At 65.1% G+C, this 21,268-nt stretch overlaps 1 protein-coding gene across 2 annotated transcripts in view; it reads left to right on the forward strand.

Annotated features, from left to right (window-relative positions):
- The window catches only part of CAMTA1 (calmodulin binding transcription activator 1), a 497,436-nt gene that overhangs the window by 352,872 nt on the left and 123,296 nt on the right, over nucleotides 1-21,268 (forward strand). For both annotated transcript variants that reach the window (XM_055137552.1, XM_055137555.1), the window contains exon 6: nucleotides 2,260-2,331. In XM_055137552.1, coding sequence (XP_054993527.1) covers nucleotides 2,260-2,331 — 72 coding nt within the window. The remainder of the gene's footprint in view (nucleotides 1-2,259; nucleotides 2,332-21,268) is intronic.

Raw genomic sequence — 21,268 nt, forward strand, 5'->3', positions numbered from 1 at the left:
CTTCGCTCTCGTCTCTCCGTCCCTCTCGGCACACCTGAAACTGCTCGTCTCACGGGCACCAGACCCAAGTGTGGGCCCCGGGGGCTGGATGACAGTGGACGCTGCAGGGGCCCTGGTCTGGGACAGGCTGAGGCCTGCCCTCGCCCCCTGCTGGTCAGCCGCGCTGGGCTCCGTGCCGAGACAGCAGCGGGCACCCCCAGAGCGGATTTCAAAAGGGGTGCACCGTGTCCACCCCTGTGCAAGGCCCTGGCGGGCAGCCCGGGCCACAGGAGGCCGCAGGGAAAGGGCAGTGAGCGAGTGGACCTTTTGCCTTGATTGTTTGGGGGGTCACACCCGGCGGTGCTTGCGGCTCACTCCTGACTCTGCACTCAGGACTCACTCCTGGCAGTGCTCAGGGGACCCTGTGGGGTGCCAGGGATCGAACCTGGGTTGGCCACGTGCAAATGCCCTTCCCGCTATGTTACGCTCCGGCCCGGGGGGGAGGGGCTTTTCCATCCAGCACAGGTGGGGGTGCCGGGAGAGTCCCGCCCCACTCCTCATCCCCACCCCCAAGCCTGCCCGGCGTTTCACTCTCCCTCTGCCTGGCAATGCCAGCCTCTTGTTGGGGGTCTGCCCCGGGCACCCCCTCCTCTCTGCTCTGGCGCTTCCATGCACCCCAGCCAGAGACTTCCCGGGGCGGCCAGGCCCTGCGTGGGGAAGATGCGGGCGTCACTCCCCGTCACAGCGTCCCTCGGGCCGGGATGGGTCTGGCCAGTAGCAGGGCAGCAGCCTGAGCATCGCGCCGGGGGCTCCGGGGGTTGCGGGGCTGCTGTTTGCTTCTTCCTCAAACCTGCGCAGAGTGGACAGGGCAGTGACCAGGGCCAGCGCTGGGGGAGCCAAATCTGCAGGGTGAGGGGGGCAGAGAAGAGGCGCCCAGGCCCTTGGAGATGTACAGAAAAGCGGGGGCAGTGGGGAGGGGTCACTGGGGACAGGGCGGAGGCGAGACCCTCAAGGGTCAGGAGGGGGGAGAGGCCGCCGTGTGCACGGTCCCCGTCACAGCCCCGCCCGCAGCCCCGCCCCCACAGCACAGCCGAAGCGCCCTGGCCCTAGCCGGAGGCCGCCGCCCGCACCCAGCGCCGTAGCGCTGACCCCGAGGGTCAGCACGCAGCCCCCAGGGGCAGCACGGAGCACGTTACGGCAAATAAGAGTGAACACCGCAGACGGGAGCAGAGCCGGGAGAGAATATTGCCTTCTTAATAATAAATACATTTCGCGGGCAGGAATTGCAAGGGAACCGTTTAAATTAATTTCCGCTTTGTTTGTTTGGTGTGTACGGGGCTCAAGTCCCAGCTGATCGCGATCTGTGAAAGTTCTACCCGCTGCAGGTCTGATCTTGCAGTCAGTCCCGGAGTCCAGCGCGATTTCTCTTTCAACTCTGTCGATGAGTCAGGCGGGACCCACAGAGGGAGTTTCAGCCCAACCAGTCCGCTGGGGCTGGGGGTGGCGGGGGCGGGGGCCGAGCACCTCGGTGGAAGCTTGAATTGCAGCAGGACCGCTGGCTTGGTACTGGGAAAGGGGTGGGGAGGTGGGTGGGTGGGTGCGAGATGCAGGGAGCCCCTCCCCCGCCCCCGCAGGCCCCTGCGTGGTGTCTTCTGGTCTGTGCGTCCTGAGTCCCAGTATAGGCCTTGGGCAGCTGCCGGTGGGTGCTGAGGGACAGGAACCCCCACCCCCACCCCAGACGTTGGGTTTAAGCCCAAGAGGACCCCGATTGCATCGTCATTCAGCCAGACCCCGCGGTGCCCAGCCATCAGGGTGGCACCTCCCCTCCACCGCCTTCGCCTCCAGCTTGGCGGGGGTGGGGGGCTGTGGGGGTGGGGGGCGACTTTCCAATCCAGGCCGCCTGCAGAAGGGGCAGGCTCCTGCTCAAGAGCTACGGATTCTCTAAACTGGCGGTTTAGGCAGCACACACGGGCCATGCATGGGGGGTCTCTGGGGGCCTGGGAGGGTGGTCCTGCCTCCAGCCCTGCTACACTGGGTGGGGTAGTACAGTGGGTGCTCCAGGCCCGCCCTGACCCGCCCTCGGTTCTAGGCAGAAACGTGAGGGTCACCAGACGCGCACACACGTGTGACCCGGCCGGAGGGTCAGCGCCCGCTGGTCTGCCTGTCCTTTCCCTGCGCTTCTGAACACTGTCCGCACCTCTGCCCGCCCCCCCGTGCCTGTCTTCCTCCTTCCTTCCCTCTTTCCAACTGAACTCTCGTTTCTCCTCTCTCTCTCTCTAGTGCTTGTACGGCTGCTATGTCCATTCCTCCATCATCCCCACCTTCCACCGGAGGTGCTACTGGCTCCTTCAGGTAGGTGGCTGGGCCTCGATCCTTCTGCTCTGCGGTGCTGGGAAGGGCCTGCGGAGGGCAGCGCGGGCACCCGTGTGCGCGGGCAGGAGGCGGCGGGCGCCGGGGAGCTGGTCCTTGCTGGCCCCCTGCGTGCCTCCGTCTCTTCTGGTGAGGACAGTGCGGCTGGGCCGCTGACGCGCCCTTGGGTCTCTCGGATGGGTGCGGCGTGGGCGTGGGCGTGGGTGGGGAAGCGGTTCTGCAGTGGGCTCGGTGATCTGTTGGTGATGTCTGCCGCTTGATGATCTGTTGGGGATGCCTGCCACGCTGCTGGCCCTGGTGGCCTCTGTCCGTGGCTGGGCGATCTGTTGGGGATGCCTGCCGCTCGGTGGTCTGTTGGTGATGTCTGCAGCACCGACACAGCGGCCTCTGTTCGTGGCTTGGTGATCTGTTGGTGATGCCTGCCGCTCGGTGATCTTTTGGTGATGTCTGCCGCTCGCTGGTCTGTTGGTGATTCCTGCCGCGCTGCTGGCCCTGGTGGCCTCTGTCCGAGGCTCGGCGATCTATTGGTGATGTCTGCAGCGCCGACACAACGGCCTCTGTCCATGGCTCGGTGATCTGTTGGGGATGCCTGCCGCTCGGTGATCTGCTGGTGATGTCTGCAGTGCTGCCGCGGTGGCCTCTGTCCGTGGTGCTGACACGCACGCGCAGTGCTGGTGCTGGTTGTTGGAGGGCAGGGGGGTGGCACACTGCTGCGGGGAGCAAAGCGTGTTGACTTCCTAGGAAAGACAGGACAGGGGCTTCCGCCAGGGGGCTGGGCCAGGGTCCTTTGTGAAGCTCATTCACGGATTGCAGCAGCTCTCGGAACACGCTGGACTGGACCTCCGCCCCCTGCCCGGTCCCTGCCTCTGCCTTATGGTCGGGGGCTCCCAACCCTGGGGTGAGCCTGAGACGGCCTGGGAGAGGGAGACCCCCGCAGCATCACTCACGGGCAGAAAGAAGGGGGTCGCCTGTGCCATGCCAGGAGGCTCAGGGCTGCCCTTAGGTCAGAGTGGCCTGGAGTGAGGGGTGGGAGACCCGGAGCCTCTTGTCCATCCCTGCCGAGCCCCGCCCCCACCGGGCCCTCCCGGGTTCTCCGTCAGCTTCCAGAAATAGTTGTGCTGGGTCAGTGGGCTGTTAGCAGACGCCACCGGAAACTGGTCCTGAGGGAAGCTGATATGCTAAGGCTCCTTGCCGGGTTGTGGGTCCCCTAGTGCCAGGGACTGGTCCCCTCCTGCGCCCTGGAGGAAGGGGAGGTGCTGGGTGTCTCTGCTGGGCGCAGGGTGACTCCTGCCACCAGCCACACGCCTGTCAGGGACAGGCACCCTTGGGCTGGACCCTGAGCCGTGTCCCGTGTCCCTCCCCTGGGCAGCCTGCAGTGAGACGCCTCCTGGCTGGGGGCCCCTCTGCACCCTTGGCCTCTCTCCTGCCCCGTCTCTGCCCCCGCTGCCCCACCCGGCACCCTGCCTCCCCCCCGCCCCCACGAGCATGATCTTGGGGCCTTTAACTTCCCTCCGTTTCCTCTCCTGCAGCCAGACACCATCCGCGGGCCCGGGAAGTGATTCCCGTGGGTGCGTCTGGCTTAGCCGTGGGAGCGCCAGGGTCTCCCCACCCTGGAGGCGGCTTTTCCGGGCAAATGTGGCGTCTTTGTCCTCCCAGTGCTCTGGGAGCGGAGGGTCCCTCTACTACCTCCTCTGGGTCTGCGAGCAGGTGACCAAGAGGGGAGGTCATGTGTGAGCACTGGGCGGTCAGAGGTCCAGGAGGTCCAAAGCAAAGTGGTCAGCGCTGTGTGGGCACAGCCATGGGTCGGTCTGTCTGTCTGATGCTCCGTCCATCTGTCCGTGGAACTGGAGCCGTCTGGGCCCTTGGTTCTGAAGCTGGTCCCACAGACAGGCTGGTTGGGAAGAGGCAGAGCAGGGGGGGACCGTGACGGGCCAGGGTGGCTGTGACCACAGGGGAGGGGCCGGTGTGTGCGGGGGCCCCCCAGCTGCCCAGAGCACAGCCTGGCCCCAGCCCCACCTCCCCGTCCCTGGGCGGCGGGGACAGAAGGGCTGGGGTCCCGAGTGTGGGAGACAGGGAGGGGACGGGCCCTCCCCGCCCCTCAGCCCCAGGCCCTCCCCTCCGTGCCCCAGCCACCCCCGCCGAGCAGCAGGCAGGTGAGGACAGGGCAATGCGGATGGGGGGTCCGCGTGCCCAGCGGGCAGCAGGGTTGGGCAACACTCGCCTCACGTGAGAGGCCCGGACCCTCGAGGGGCAGACAGGGAGCCAGTGGGGCTCTCGGGGGCTGAAGGCCACGGCCCAGGTGCTCCAGGCCTCCGTGACCCGCAGGGCCGCCCCTTTGAGAAGCCACTTCCACTGACTTCACGTCCCCGGTCACACTTGGCACCTCGGGGCTCCGTGGGCTGTGCTGCGGCCGTGCCTGGGCTCGCTGGGGCCAGGACTCAGCCCCCGGGTCTGGGCCCCGCACCCCGCACCCCACAGAGGCCAGCAGGGGCCGCCCCGTCTCAGCCCCCTCCCGGCTGATGCTCCGTGGCTGTTCGGAAACTTGGCTTCGAGCGAGTGTTTTTCTACTGAGTGTTGCCCCCGCGCCCTCGTGCCCAAGACGCCGAGGGAGTGTTTCCCAAGCTGGAAGGGAGCAGGGGTGTGGCCTGCGGCCGTTGGGGGCTTCTTCCTGCCTGTCTGAGCACGCCTGGTGGAGGGCCCACAAGGGTCTCAGGAGTGTGGGGGAGGCAGCACTGGGTGTTGGGCCTATGAGGAGCAGTGCTGACCCCGTGGCATCAGAACCACCTCGGACCCTGACCTGACGGTCTGGCACCAGACGCCAGGGTTGGGCAGCAGGGTTGGGCAGCAGGGTTGGGCAACTCTGGAGTGCAGTGACTCCAGAGAAGGGCGCGTGGTGTAGGTGGTCAGAGGAGGCTTCTTGGAGGAGGAGGTATGCTCAAGGCTGGAAGGACGGGACAGAATGTTCTCCCGTCCCTCTCCGACATGCATGTGGCTGGTGACCAGGCCTCAGAGGCTGTGCAGACATCGGGGCCAGCTGGGAAGCAGCCCTCAGAACAGGACAGGCCCAGGGCCAGCAGGGTGGCTGGAGAGGAGTGGGGCAGGCCTGGACACCTCTGGTCTCGCATCCAGGAGAGGAGAGCGGAGAGAGCAGATACCTGGACACGGGGCAAGGCTGCTGGGAGCTTCTCTGGGTCAATAGTGATTGCAGTCACCTCATTGTCACCATGTCGCGTCTTCATCATCATCATCACTACCACCAGCACAGTTCACGGTCATCAGTGCTGTCATTGCCATCACCATCACCATCACCACCATGAGCATCCCCACCATCCCCACCATCACCATCACATCATCACCACCATCACCATCACCACCACCATCATCACCATCAGCACCACCATCACCATCACATCATCACCATCACCACCATCACCACCACCATCACCATCACAACCATCATCACTATCATCACCATCACCACCATGAGCATCCCCACCATCATCACCATCACCATTATAACCATCACCGCCATCACCACCACCACCATCATCACTATCACCACCATCACCATCATCACTATTATCCTCACTACCATCACCACCACCATGACCTTCTCACCGTCACTCACCACGGTCACCCTGTGGCAGGGCTTCCCAGCCCCAGGCCCTCGGGAGCACTCTGATGCCCGCAGGCTGGTCCTTACGCTCACTGCGTGGGGGCGGGCAGGGGGCCCTTGGGAAGTGCTTGAGGGCGTTAGGCAGATGTGATTGGCACGAAGGGGGCAGCTCAGCCCCGCCCCGACCTCTCCTGGCACTCTGGCTTGGCCCGAAAGACGAGTTTTTAGAAAACCGCCCAGAGTCTGCTGGTTGTGGCGCTGGGTGAGGGCTGGAGCAGGCTGGGTCCTGCTGGGAGTGTGGGGAGAGGAGGGATGGGGAGAGGGGGGGAGAGGGGAGGGAGGAGAGGAGGGGAGGGAGGAGAGGAGGGGGGTCCTGCATACCCGAGCAGCTGGCGCGTCTCCTCCCGCCTGCCGTGGGCTGCCAGCCACAGGGCCGAGTGAGGGAATCTGCTTCAGGGCCCGTCCCGAGTGGGTGAGCAGCCGGCGCAGAGCTGGTCTGTCTCCAGGTCTCTCTGGGGCCGGGTCCGAGCGGGCCTTCCTCTGTGCTGCTCGGTAGGAGCTGGGGGAGGCGCCCCTGCGGGGGGGGGGGTTGTGGAGTTGCCGGCCCGCTCCTGGCGCGGCAGCGGGAAGCCGGGCTGAGGCTGCCCAGGCTGGTGCTCCTGGGGGGGGGGTTATTAATTAGCCTCATTATCCGGGATGCGTGGGGCCCTGATCCGGCTGCCGAGGGTCTGTGCCTGGGGTCCGCCCATCTCTGCCCGGACCCTTTGGAGCTGGGCAGGCAGGCGGCCTAATCCCCCTTCTGGGTGGCCCCGCAGCCTTTGTCTCCTGCCCGGCCTGTAATCCGCCTGGATTCAGCCCTCAGCAGCCTGATCTCTGGAGCGAAGGAAAAGAGGCTTTTCCTGCCAAAGACAAAAGTTTGCCTGGAGGAAACACTTTTGACTTTTCCTCTCAGAGCTTCCAGGGCCAGGAGTGAGATTCCGCTGTGACTGGGGAGACGCACACGAGGCCCAGGAGGCCTCCGGGAAGGCTGGGGTACCGGCCTGCTGCCTGCCAGGCCTCCGGAAGCGGGCGGGCTATTCCAGAACCTTCCCCCGCTGGGCCTCCCAGCCGCTCTCGGGACTCCGGGCTCGCATGGAAGACGCATGAAACATCCTGAACAAATGGCAGATGGCCTTGGGGGTAAAACAAGGCCCACGGTGGACACAGGTGCACGCACACAAGCAGGTGGACACGTGTCCACTAGCATATACATGTGGCTGCAGCGGGACACGGACCTGTGCAGATAAGCAGGGAGACACAGATGCCCGCAGGCAAACGCAGATGATCAGGGGTGGATGTGTGAACAGACCTACCCAGGTCACATGTGTGCACACAGGTACATGCATGTGCACATGAGCAGACGAGGCATGGACAGGGACACAGATACACACGGTGTGGACAGCAGAGCGCACTCCGTGAGTGTTGAGGGGGGTACAGTGAACGCAGGAGAAGGCGCCAGCTGCACACGCGCGCACACGGGCCGCCCTCCCTCCACCCTCTGCCCCTGCCCTGCTTCTTCCCCTCCTTCTAGAAGAGCCCTCTGGCAGCCCTGTCCACGCGTGGCCAGACTCCCCCAGGGTAGCAGTGCATGGTGGCAGGTACGGCCCGTGGGGTCCTTTAGCCCCACCCTAGAAAGTTCTAGCAAACCTCTGCTGTTTGGCAGGGGTGCCCCTAGGCTTGCTCGGAGCTGCTCCTGACCGTCAGGGCCCTCTGCAGTGGACAGGACAGCGGTGTGCCAGGCAGCCCCCCCCCCACTGAGTGAGTGCCAGCAGGAGAGTCCAGCAGGAAGGGGCACTTGCGAGGGGGCAGGGCCCGGCACCCACCTCTGCTCAGTGTCACCATGCCCCGGCGGCTGGGGTTCCCAGGGGGAGGGCAGGTGTGCAGGCGTGGGGGGGCTGTGCTGAGTCGGGGTCCCATCCTGGGCACTGTTGGCTGCAGAGCCTGAGCCGCCTGGGGGGCAGAAACTGGTGCAGGGAGGGTGGGAGCTCCTGGGGGCCCTGGGCGCGGGGGCTGGGCTCGCACCCCAACTCCCGAGAGCGGGCGGCGTCTCCCCAGGGCCCAGGCGGGTCGGTGGCTGTCGCCCTTCCCCGCCAGGCTGAGCTGCGGGGGCGGGGGGGCGGGGGGGGCTGGCCGTCCCTGTGGGGGGGCTGGCTACCGTCGGGGAACGCGTCACCGGCCACCCACTCCCGGGGAGCACTAGCCGACGGCCCAGAGCCCCTCGGACCACAGGATCCTTGCCGGGGCAGATCCAGGAACAGCAGCTCTGCCCCCTGAACCAGCCCCTTGCTCCCGGCCCCTCACACACACACACACACACACACACACACACACACACACACACACACACAGGCACACAGGCACACGGATGCGGGCAGAATCACACACCCGGACACGCAGACGGGCACGCAGACTCAGGCCGACATGCACAGGTTCCATCCACAGTACATAGGTGCGCGGCCACAGTTACACCAATATTCATGCACGGATACACGCCAACACATGGTACGTAGGTGCACAGATACAGTTACACACAGATAACATGTATACACGCAGATACATGTACATAGATAGGTACACAGATGCAGTTACAACAGCATGGGTGCACACAGATTCATGGAGATGTTCATAGAGTCACACACAGATAGTTACATACATGTGTAGGCGTACAGAGACACATACATACCTGGATACACGCAGATATAGTCACACACCCAGATACACACACTAACACGCATGCACACACCAACACACAGATGCCCGTGGATGCACACAGATGTGTGCACGCAGATACATGCACGGGCGCACACAGGCGCCCCGAGGGAGGGCCCGGCCTGCATCCAGGCGCCTCCCGGGGTCTCCGCCCCGTGGGCTCCCCTGGGTGCGGCTCTGGGCCTGTCCCCAAGCCCCCGCACCTGCAGCAGCCACCGTGGGGTCCCGGGCCTGGAGGTTCCCCCGGGGTCTTTCTGCCGTGTGAGAACCAGCTCCCCACACCCAAAGCCTGTCCCTAGAGGCCGGCCCAGGGGGGCCCCCTGTCGCGTAGCCCCCACCCCCCCTCACCTCCAGGCTCACAGGAACCTTCTCAGTTTGGGTCACACGGGAGGCGCCCGGCCCCGCCCTCTGAGCACCCGCGGCCCAGCAGAACCTCTTGGCAAGGCAGTTGGCCCCATGGCCTTTCCCTGTGCACAGAAGCTTCCAGAAGGCGCCTTGCGGGGCCCACACTGACTGACGGCTTTCGGGAGCCGAGCAGTAGACGAGACTCGGCTCCCAGCATTTTCCAGGGACCCCCCAGCAGTGCTGGCGGGGTGTGGCAGGCGACGGGGTGGGCATCCCGGTGTCGGGGGCTCAGGCTGACCAGGCGGGAGAGGACCTGGCCCCTGGCCTGGGGAAGGGGCCCACGTTGACCCGGCACCCAGGTCGCCATCAAAGGAAATGGCGTTTGAGGTGGTTTCTGAGCCAAAGCCCTTTGGTGGCCCTGGGTGTCTCTCACGGTTTGCTCCGAGAGGGTAACAATGTTTCAAATTGCTGCCCCGTTTCCCCGGGGCGGGGGGGTGGGGGTCCCGGGGGTGGGCAGTCTCCACCCCACCCCGGAAGCAGGGGCCTTCCCCAGGCGCCCCAGATATGCAGCCACCGGGGACCTTGTGATGTTGTGTCTCCCCGTCCTGCTGCAGCCCCAGATGGGGGCGGGGGCTGGGTCGGAGGGGCTGGACAGGGTCCCGCTGGGCTGCCGGCTGCTCCCAGATGCACAGTGGGTCACCCCAAGTGCTCCGCGAGTCCTGGGCCTGGGGACCGGACCTGTGTCTGCACGTGAGCCGAGGGGGGACAGCGACGCCCCTTCTCAGGAGAGCAGACGGACCAGCGCCATGCAGGCTGGGGGCAGGAAGGTTCCAGAAGGCTCCAGAAAGTTCCACTGCGGGCTGACAGCACGTGCCCTCACAGCACAAGGCATGAGGGGCCGGAGCGACGGGACAGCGGGGAGGGCACTACCGGGCTCAATCCCCGGCCCCCCCTATGGCTCCTGGCACCACCAGGAGTGATTCTGAGCACAGAGCCAGGAGTCACCCCTCAGCATTCCGGGGTGTGGCTCAAAAATAAAAAGCAAATGAAAAGATAACGCGTGAGCACGGGGAGGGCGTCTGCCCAGGGCAGCTCCGGGCGCGAGATCGGCCCTCAGGGGAGACGAGACGCGGCCAGCTCCTCCTCAGACGGGCCATACACACGCGTCTCCTCGCTCTAGAACCTTCTCCGGCCTTGTGATTCTCGCCGGAATACATTGGCATGCAGTGAGCCCCACAGAAGGCTTCCATCCTCCTCCGCCATCTGCCCCCTCACCCCACCCGTTCCGGGAATCCGAGCTTGTGGGTTCGGTTCGCGCTGGGGAGAGGGCAGGGGAGGCTGACGGGGGCCGTACCCCAAGATGGAGTGAGCCGGGCTCGGGTCAGACTGAGGAAGGAGGCGTCTGGGGGGCGTCTCTCCAATTTGGGGGTCGCATGCCCTGGGAGGGGCGGTGCAGTGTGGGAACAGCCAGGGGGTGTCAGGGCTTGCCCCCCCACCCGTGCCCGCCCCTGCACCTCTGAACCCCTCACTCTTTCCTGGGTGCTGGGCCCCCGCCCCCCGCGTGGAGGTCCGGGTCGTTGGCGGGGTCTGTGCTTGAAACGCACTTCCAAAGTGCTCAGCCCCCTCCACGCAGGGGACGGGGCCGGCCTTCTGGGTTTTCCTTTCAAGAGATGCAGATTTAATGGACTGTGATTTTTCTCCAGATCTGCTGTTTAAAATTTTAAAAAGGAAAAAAAAAGAAGAAGCAGCAGCAGTAGCATTAAAAAAGCAACTCCGAACTTCTATTTGCTCAGGGAAAAAAAAAAAAGAAATCTGCTTGCTATTCAGGCCCTGGATTTTCCTGGGAGATTAGTGTACTTGGCTGCCAAGATGTAAGCTAAAGGGAAACACATTTGCTGTAGATCAGAAATATTTATCCTTTCCTGGGGAGGGAAGCCAGCCTCACCCGCACGGCACCTGGGAGGGGGCAGGAGTCCCAGCTCCCGCGTGCCGGGGGGAGCAGCTAGGGTTCCGCGGGCGGAGGGGGACCCAGCGGGGTGGGGGGAGAGCCCTGGGATTGGGGGTCTCTGGGGGCTCAGAGGGCTGAGACCCTCACGGCCACAGTCGCGGCCAGCCTGCGGGGCCCTGGCCACACCGCGGGCGTCCTGCGTCCTGGGAGGGACGTGCCTGGAGAGACCCCCGGCCTCTGATGGCCCCTGGAACTCCCTGCTTCCCAAGGCGGGGTCACACAGCTCCTGGGGGTGTTTCCCCGCCCCTGCGGAGGTGGGAGGGGCTGCTCGCACCCCACCTCCAGGCCCTGGCCCCGCCCCATGTCCTGGCCCCTCCCCCAGGCCCTGGCCCCGCCCCATGCCCTGGCCCCACCCGCATGCCCTGGCCCCTCCCCGTTCCCTGGCCCCTCCCCAGGCCCTGGCCCCTCCCCAGGCCCTGGCCCCACCCCCAGGCCCTGGCCCTTCCCTAGGCCCTGGCCCCACCCCCATGCCCTGGCCACTCCCCAGGCCCTGGCCCCTCCCCAGGCCCTGGCCCCACCCCCATGCCCTGGCCCCTCCCCAGGCCCTGGCCCCACCCTCCCGTGCACCCCCCACATCCTCATCTCCCGCCCACCCTCACTGAGCTGGGATCCTTCCGGCTGTCCACGCTGGGCCTGACCCCCCCAGGCACCGCCCCCGGGCCCTGAGCTGGTTCCTTCGGTGCTGCTGTTACTTGGGGTTGGGGGAGGAGATGGGGGCCCAGGGAGGCAAGCGCCCGGGTCCCTGTGACCTCCGAGCCCCCTGCGAGCTCACACGGCCTGGGACCCGCTTGCCTGCTCAGCCCCCCTGCTCCGAGACCCCGTGTCCCAGGGCCCTCGCCCCCTGCGCCCTAGGCATAGAGGGCAGGGTGGGGCCGTGCGGAGTCGGGGGGGGGGGAGCTGCAGAGGACCCCGCCCCCACCCGAGTGCCCGCTGAGGTGTGTGCCGGCCGGTGGGACTGCCCGGGCCACGTGGACACGTCGGCTTTATCTGGGGCTGCCGGGAACGGGCCCGGGTCTCTCTGTGCCTTACGCGGGGTTTTTCAGGCACACTGTGGGGGTCCCCAGGGGGCGGTGCTCCCGCTGGGCTTTGGGGGTCTCAGGGCTGCACCTGGCACAGTGCCGCCCACCGTGTGCCAGGCGTGACCCGGCCAGGGGGTCTGTCCTGGAAGGGGCAGGGCCGGCCGGGCCCTTCCGGTGCGCCCCGGCGTGGGGGCAGGCGGCCAGTGCCCGTGGGCGTCGCCCCGAAGGGCAGTAGAGGACAGGCGGGGGGCGTCGCCTGGGCAGGACCCACGTCTGTCCCTCCGACGCCTGAGGATGGGCGCTGGCCAGGGCCCCACGGCTCCCGGGAAACGCAGCGCCCGCCCCTGGGGACTCCTTGAGGGTCGCCCGCGAGCCGCTGGGCACCGCCTGCCCTGCCCCGCGCGTCCTGGCGCCCCTCCCCGCTCCTGGACCGCCGCAGACCCCGCGTCAGACATGCCGCTGCGCTGCCCGGGCAGGCGCTCCTGCACCCGGGCCCGGCGGGGCGTCCACTCTGCTGGCCCTCGGGGCTGTGACCGGTCCTGGGGGGAGGGGCAGGAGTGTCCAGAGAGCTGAGTCAGTGCTCCCGAGCACTGTCCAGCACCGCCCTGTGGCCAGTCTCCGTGGGGAGGCGTCTGTACAGGGCGGGCAGCTGCAGAGACGGCCACTGAGACGGGGCGGGGTCGTTACAGGGGCCCCTCCCTGGCCAGCCCCACCACCCCCTTCCGGGCCCCCTCACGGCTGCATTTCCGCTTCCTGTGGGGACAGTGGGGGCTCCCTGGCTTCCCTCTGTGCCCGTGTCCAGCTGGGCTGAAGGCAGGGAGAGGCGCAGGGTCACCCAGCCAGGGGGAGTGTGTGGGTTCCAGGCTGGGAGATTAGGCGGGTGAAGGCGCTGCCTTACATGTGGCCGGCCCAGGTTTGATCCCAGCACCCCACTGGTCCTCCAAGCCAGCGAGGACTGAGCCCTGAGCACAGAGCCAGGAGTCATCCCTGAGCACAGAGCCAGGAGTGAGCCCTGAGCACTGCCAGGAGCGAGCCCTGAGCATCGCCGGGTGTGGCCCAACTACCTAAACCCCTTCAGAGGGAGGGAGGGGAGAGAAAAAGAGGGGGAGAGAGGAGGAAGAGGGGGAGAAAGAGCGGGAGGGAGAGAGAGAGGGAGAGGGAGAGAAGGAGGGGGAGAGAGAGGGAATTATGGATTTCAGATCATTAGTTCCTACCTCACCATTTCTGGTATTTGTGGAGGGGACTCCCAAACAGTGCTCAGGAATAGCGGCCATTCCTGGCACAGCTCATCTCGCCGCACAGGAGGGGCCAGTGCTCTGACCCACAGTGCTCTGAGGCGGCCTCGTGTCCCGGCCATCCAGCTCAGGGCACTTTCACAGGCCCCAGACCCGCCCCGCGCACTCTTTTTTTTTTTTTTTTTTTTTTTTGCTTTTTGGGTCACACCTGGCGATGCACAGGGGTCACTCCTGGCTCATGCACTCAGGAATCACCCCTGGCGGTGCTCAGGGGACCATATGGGATGCTGGGATTCGAACCCGGGTTGGCCGCGTGCAAGGCAAACGCCCTACCCGCTGTGTTATCGCCCCCGCGCACTCTTGCACTGCAAGTGCCCGAACCCGCCTGCGATTCCAGTGAAGCCTGTTCCCGGCCTCTGTGTCCTTCCCGCCCTCCCGGCCCCTGGCCAGGGCCCGAGGGTGGACACCCCCGACCCCACCCCCTACCCCCTTGGCCCGAACAGCTGCTTCAGGCCCACGCGGCCCCTCCCGGAGCATCTCCCGCCACCCCCCCCCCCCAGCCGCGGCAGAGCCCTGGGGAGCAAGAAGGGCTGCTGCAGTCCCACCCTGGACGGGCGCGGTGCCGCGGGGCCTCAGGGTCGCCAGGACGTCCAGGGTCGATGGGAGCCGGGCCCGCGGGCCGGTGGGATTCCCGGCCGCCCGCCAAGGACGAGCCTCCCGCCCCTGCACCGCGCGCGGGGGATGCTGATCCCATTAATACAGCCCGGATTTAGCACTCGGCTCTCCAGAGGAAACGCAGCAATAAAAATTTGATGGGCTCGCGGCACAGCACCGTCTCGCCCCGAATTCCAAGTGCGTGCTGGGTCCCCGGCTGGGCCCAGCCCGGCCAGCGCCGGCGAGCGGGTCCCCGCGGGGACAGGAGGCGGCGCCCCCCGCCCCCCCCCCAGCAGGGCCCCTGTCTGGGAACTCGGGGACGGGAGGGGCCACAGCCTCAGGGTGACCCAGAATCTGCAGCTTCCAGAGCGCGTGCCGGGGGCTGGGCGGCTGGGTGGGCGCCGCGGGAGGGGCCCCGCCAGGTGCTCCTGCTCGGGCTCTGCGGGGCAGCCCCTGGGTCGGGTCAGCTCAGTGCCCCGGGGAGGCGTGGCAGGAGGGGCCGGGGTCCCAGGGAGGAAACCAAGCCCCCCATCACTTCCCTGTCCCTCCAGCTGGGGCAGGAGCATGAGCGGGAATGGCTGGAACCTTCCAGAAATAAGGAGTCTCTTCCAGTGCCCGAGGGTGAGTCTCGGAGAGGGCCCTGCCCCAGGCCCTAGCCTGGAGGCCAGGACGCACACTCACGCCCACACGCATTTGCACACGCACTTACATGATTGCCTGCACGCACCCACATGCACATTTACACACACACCACACTCAGGCGCACAGGCTCAAACACATTTACACACACACACACATTTAGACACACGTTTTTAAACCCACGTGTGCACACATTCATACACTCGCCTACATGCAGAGTCACATTCATACAACCACCCACACGCACATGTACACACGCACCTTACATGCTCACCCACATGTTCACCCGTGTTCCTACAACCACACGCGCAGTTACACCTCGCCCATGTGCACATGCACACACTCGCCCCATGTGTACACTCACATTTACATGCTCACACATATTTACACACTCATGTGTACTCATCCCACAAGCAGTTACACACTCACATTTACACACGTGCCCCTACACTTATGTTTCTACAACCACATGCACGTCACCCACATGCACATTTACACTCACACACAATGCACATTCTCACACACGTGTCATGTTGCCTATGTTCATGCAAACTCATACACATGTACACTCACGTTTACACATAATTGCTTATGCACTCTCGGGCATGGACACGTCCTCCCAGCGCCCACTCAGGGCTCCGGCCCCCTCTCTGCTTTGGGGGTGCAGCTCTCAGGGGCTGCCAGGGGCAGAGTGAGCCTCTCATGTCAGGCTCTTTCCTGATGAGAAAGTGGGTGCAGAGCCCTGGGGTCCCTCTTGAGGGCACGTGAGCTCTGGAGCCAGGCAGGGTCCCCCGCAGACCCCGGAGCTGGCCCTGTCACCGGGTCACCCAGTCTGGGCAGAGGGCGCTGCCCCACAGGAGAGGGGTCCTCGGGCAGCTGGGCGCTGGGGCCACGGGGGTCTGGAGCATGGGCATGTGGCAGTGACTCCTGGTGACCTTGACCTGGGAAGCCCGCAGATGAGGGCAGGGCGGGCACAGGTGGGCAGGGAGCGGCTCCGGGGGGGTATATGCTGATACACCGTCGGTGCTGTCAGGGCTCCTGCTGTGCTCCACCCGCTGGGCAGAGGGATGCCCCCGAGATGCCCACCGAGCAGAATGGATGAGCATGTGGGAGGGGGGAGGAGAGGGAGAGGAGAGATGAGGAGGGAGGGAGGGAGGGAAGGAGGAGGAGGGGAGGAGGAGGAGGAGAGAGGGAGGAGGAGGGGAGAGGGGAGAGGGAAGGGCGTGGGGGAGGGATGAGGCTGGGACAAGCCAGAGGCAGAACCGAGGGCCCAGGTCTCGGCCCAAGAAAGAGGCCGCCACCTCCCCGTCCCCTGCAGGCCGGCTCCCACCACTCCAGCAGGCAGCAGCTGGGAGAGAGAACGTCCATCCCCAGAAGAGCCAGGGACCAGCCCCGGGGCCCTGCCTGGGGCGTCCGGCTCCCCGCTGCCCTCAGCAGCCCCAGGCTGTCCCCGGCCTGGGCACAGTCCGGCCCCCAGCCTCCCGGCAGCGGTGCTGGAGGGCTCGTTACCTAAGAGGCGGCCCGCGCTCTGCTCTGTCCCCCTGCGCCCTCTCCAGGCCGCCCGCCGAAACTGCAGCCGGGACGCGCGCCCGGACTCAGGACCCAGCCGGGCACAGGGCTTGATTTCTGCCCCGTCCGCCTCGCGGGCTTTATCATCCGCAGACACTTGTGCCATTTTTCCCTCCCGCTTGACTCTATTTCTGGATTATTGTCTATAAGTTTCCAAATGGCCCGGCACCCGTGAGTGGTTTATAAATTAGGGCTGTGTTCCGGGGCACCGGGAGTGCTGATATACTGTAGGTGCTGTCAGAGTTTCTATTATAAACCCCATTTCTCAGAGGTTTATAACTCGCCCATAAAAGCACACCAAGGCCCCGGGCTGGCGCCGCCTCGCGAGGACGCGGCAGGGCTATGCGGGTCCACGCGCAGTGAGGGGCTCTGACGGCAGGGTGCCCCCAGCCGCCAGGGAGGGGCTCTACCTCCCTCTACCTCTGCGTTTGTCCTAGCCTCCTCACAGCTGACCCAGAAGGAGTCACCGCGAGCAGGGGCAGGTTGGTTGGGCCACCAAGAGAAGCTCTCTGACCCAGTCGCCCCCACTGGCATCTGTCTCTTACGGGCCCACACCACCAACTCCACACCCAAGGATGTCATGCTGTACACGAAGATTGTACACTAGACTGCATGGATAGATTGCACACGGACAGTCAGTGCACACGAAGTACACATGGGATACATGTGGACTGCATATGGGGCATGTACACCGAGAACACAGAGGGCATGCATGCAGCAACGGTACACATGGAATGTGTACACATGGAGTATATGCAGGGCATGTACACAGAGTATACACATGTAGTACACACAGGGCATTCACATGGAATATGCACAGCCATGCACATGAAGTATATACAGGACTTGCACATGGAGTATCACAGATCTTGCGCATGGAGTACACACAGGGCTTGCACACAGAGTACACATGGACTTCACATGGGGCCTGCACACAGAACACACATGTGGTATACACTGAGTATGCACACAGAATACACACAAACTGCATATGGAGCATGCACATAGAGTACACATGGTATATACACTGAGTAAGCACACAGAGTACACATGGGATATGCACAGAGTACATATGGGGCATGCACACAGGGCCTGCTCATGGAGTACACATGAGGCATGCACATGGAGTTCACACAGAGTATACACAGGGCATGCACACAGAATATACACAGAGTACTCACAGAGCGCGTACATGGAGTATACATGGAGCATTCACATGGAATATACACAGGGCTTGTGCATGGAGTACACATAGAGTGTGCACATGGAGTACACATGGGGCATACACATGGAATACACGTGTACACACGGGGCATGCACACAGAGTACACATGTAGCATACACACAGGGCATGCACACAGAGTACACATGTAGCATACACACAGGGCATGCACACAGTACACATGTAGCATACACACAGGGCATGCACACAGAGTACACATGTAGCATGCACATGGAATACAAATTGAGTAAACATAGGACATGCATATGGAGTACACATGGAGCATGGACATGGAGTCGACATGGAGTACACACAGGGCATGCACATGGAGTACATCTGAGGCATGTACATGGAGTATACACGGAACTTGCACTTGGAATGCACACAGACTTCACATGGATTTATACACTACACATGCAGTGGACACGTCCTGGGCCCAGAGTATGCTAACTGGTCACTGAGTGCCGGGGAAGTGCAGGCTCCAGGTGGCCCCCGGAGAGAGGGAGTCTGGGGGGCAGGAACGCCAAGGCGCTGCCCTGCCCCCCTCAGCAGGGCCTCGGCTGAGACCAGGAAGGCCAGACCCGGAGGAAGCACTCACCCACCCACCCCTTCACTCACTCACTCACTCGTGCCCTCATTCTTCACTCCTTCACTCACTCACTCACTTCTTCACTCCTCCATCCACTCATTCATTCATTCACTTCCTCACCCACGCACTCATTCATTCATTCACTTGTTCACTCACCCACTCATCCTCATTCATTCGCCACGCCTACGCCCACCCACTCACGCCTCACTCACCCGGCTAACCCTCTGCTCCCCCACCCACACGCTCGTCGCTGGCCCTCAGTTACTCCCCTCGATTGTCCACTCACCGAGCATGACTGCTGGGGGCCTGGGTGACCCTGCCTCGGGCAAGGTGCTGGCCTTGCTCGCAGCCAGCCGGGCTCAGTCTCTGGCACCCCTGGGCCCTGAGCACAGAGCCAGGAGTAAGCCTGCGCACTGCCAGGCGTGGCCCCAGAGCAAAAGGACCGATTGCCCACCGTGGGGCCAGCAGCTCTGCGTCAGGAACGGCCCCGCGGCCTCAGCAGACCCGGGCCCGCCCCTGCTCAGGGCTCAGGCCAGCCAGGGAGGAGTTTGGGGCGCAGACCCCAGCAGGTCAGGTCCCGGGGGAGGAGAAGCGAAGGCCAGTGGGCACAGAGGGGTAGGAGCGTCCCGGGGGCCGAGCCGGGGCTGATGCCGGGAGATGAGCCGGCCCCATCGCTGTGTGGCTCTGCCGGGCTGTGCGGCGTCTCTGTGCCCGGCCCCACCCCGGGTTCCTCTGTGAGCGCGGGGCTGCCGCTGCCCTGGGCTGTCTTGGGGGTAGCCAGGGGCAGGCACCTGCGTCTCAAACTGCCCTGGCCTTGCCGGGCTGCCCTTGGCAGGAGAGGCCCGGGATGGACTCAGTGTCCCCGCGGGCCCCAGGCTGAGCTTCTCAGCCGGCCGCGGCCCCCGTCGGCCTGTGTCCATCCTGCGGCCTCCCTGTCCCTCCGGGCCCTGATCTCAGGCCGTGCCCCCCCCCAGTTGACCCCCAGCCCCGCCTCGGTCCCCGGCCTCCCGGCAGTGCTCCGAGTCGGCGTCGAGTAGCTCATGTTGACGCTTGTTCATGATCTTCCCGTCCGTGACCCTGTTCAGGGTCGCCCTCGGCCCCAGTGTCAGAAGCTCTGGGCCTCTGGGGGTCCCCCGACCCGAGCCCCTCCGGGGAGCACTGCCAGAAACGCCGAGCCTGAGCCCAGGGGCGCACATCGCACGCCCCGACCCGTCCCTGCCGCCACGTCTCCCACAGACCCCGGGACACGGCCCCACGGGGCCAGCAGGGGCTGGGCCCCCCCCAGCCCGGCCCTCGGGCGCCCTGACGGACCCGGTTCAGGCCTGGTCACCAGTGAGGCCGACGCAGCTCCACAGACGCTGCCCAGGCCGGGCTGATGGACGCAGCCGCGGGGTGCGGGGGACGCAGACCTGCCCGCCGGGGGCCCCGCTGCCCACAGGGACCCCGCTCAGGGCCACTCCCCCCGGGCGAGCCCCCCAGGCGGGAGGGAGCCCCCCGCACCCGCCCCCCTGCGCCCGCCCCCAGCTCTGCCCTCTTGGCCTGGAGGCCGGACCACCCCGCCCCGCCCCCCAGGGGCTGGAACTTGAGACACTTGCTCAGATTAATGACCAAAGCTGTCGGACGCGTCCACAGCTAATTATTCATTAGACGCTTAATTAGTGTGGGATGATCGTGACATTTGGATGTTATTAATTTTTATACTGTAATAGGAATTAAATTGTTCTGCTGTCCGGAAGCCCCCCCCAACCGGAGTCACGCAGGGGGGAGGGGTTTGGAGCGAGGGGCTGTTGTGGACGTGGCCCGAGTGGCCAAGGGCTGGGCTCAGTCCAGCCCCGCTCGCCCCTCCTCGGGCCAGGACACGCCTCCTCCGGGCCACTGGGCCTTCCCGAGGGGCTGGAGATGGGCGGCTGGATGGAAGGGGGTGACCGATCGCCCGGACACACAGGTGCCGCCCACTCCCTCGCCCCGAGACCGGGGGGGGGGGGGGGGGGCGGAGAGCGTCTGGGAGAGGCGAGGACAGGGGGCCCAGGCTTGTGGGACGCAGTGCGCGGGAGGGGGCCGGCCCGTCCGCGCGGCCAAGGGTGCTGGCCGCTCCTGGTGCAGTGGACACTGCTCGCCCTGAGCGTCACTGGGCGAGCACCGGGCCTGTGGCTGCCCAATGCGCAGAGACAGGAGGGGACCGCGGGGTCTCCTCGGGGCCCCTCTCCCCACCGTGTGTCACCGCCGTGGGGGGGCCTGGGCTGTGGCCCCTCGTCACAGAGGAACCCCTGGATTTTCCGCGGTGAGAAAACTGGGGTTCCTCGGCCCCTGCACACGGCCGTGCTGGTGACCCTGGGCCTCCCCCTGGGGGTCACGGCCTTGTTCCCGCGAAAACGGGTTTCCCTGCGCCGGTGGGTTCCTGAGGACTGGGAGGAAGACACAGAAGGACGCAGAAGGGCGGGAGTTGGGGCCGAAGGGCCGCGTCCCTCCCCGGCGTCCAGCTCCCCTTCACCCGTGAGCGCCGTCACAAGTCCTGTCCCTGGCTCTGCCCCGTCCCGTGTACCACGTCCTGGCCCGGCCCAGGTGGTCAGTCCAGTGTCTAGTGCCCAGGTCCCACCCCCGCGCCCCTCTCCACCCTGCATACGCTGAAGTCATGCCCCTGAGCCTTTCCCGGGCTGTCCCCGGCGTCCCCTGGAGCCCGGTCGGGGGTGAACTCTGCACCCCTCGCCCTGGGAGGGAGGATCTTTCCAGAACAGCTCGCTCACATCACTGCCCGTGCTCAGGGACGCTTTGTCCTGCAGGAGAGTCAAGCCTGACCCCCCCCCCCGCCAGCACCCGCCTCCTGGGGCCCCAGACTCCCGCACAGGCTGCCCAGAGCTCCTGGCAGTGCTCGGCCAGGCTGCCACAATCCCTCCTCCTCCTCCTCCTCCTCCTCCTCCTCTTCCTCCTCCTTCTCCTCCTCCTGCTCCTCCTCCTCTTCCTCCTCCTCCTCCTCCTCCTCCTCCTCCTCCTCCTTCTCTTCCTCCTCCTCCTCCTCCTCCTCATCCCCTCCCCCCCAAAGCACCCCAAAGCTGAAAGTGAGGCGGCCTGGGGGTAGGAGGGAGATTGGGGACACTGGTGAAGGGGTGGGTATTGGAACAATATACGCCCAAAACTTGGCTGTAACTATCTTTGTAACTTTGTAATCCACAAAAGATTTGTAACTTTGTAATCCACAAAAGATTTGTAACTTTGTAATCCACAGTGATTTCCTTTCAAAAGAATATTTTGTCTAACTGAAAGCAAGTCCCCACTGG

This window comes from Sorex araneus, chromosome 5, assembly GCF_027595985.1.
Source record: "Sorex araneus isolate mSorAra2 chromosome 5, mSorAra2.pri, whole genome shotgun sequence".
In the NCBI taxonomy this organism is placed as follows: domain Eukaryota; kingdom Metazoa; phylum Chordata; class Mammalia; order Eulipotyphla; family Soricidae; genus Sorex; species Sorex araneus.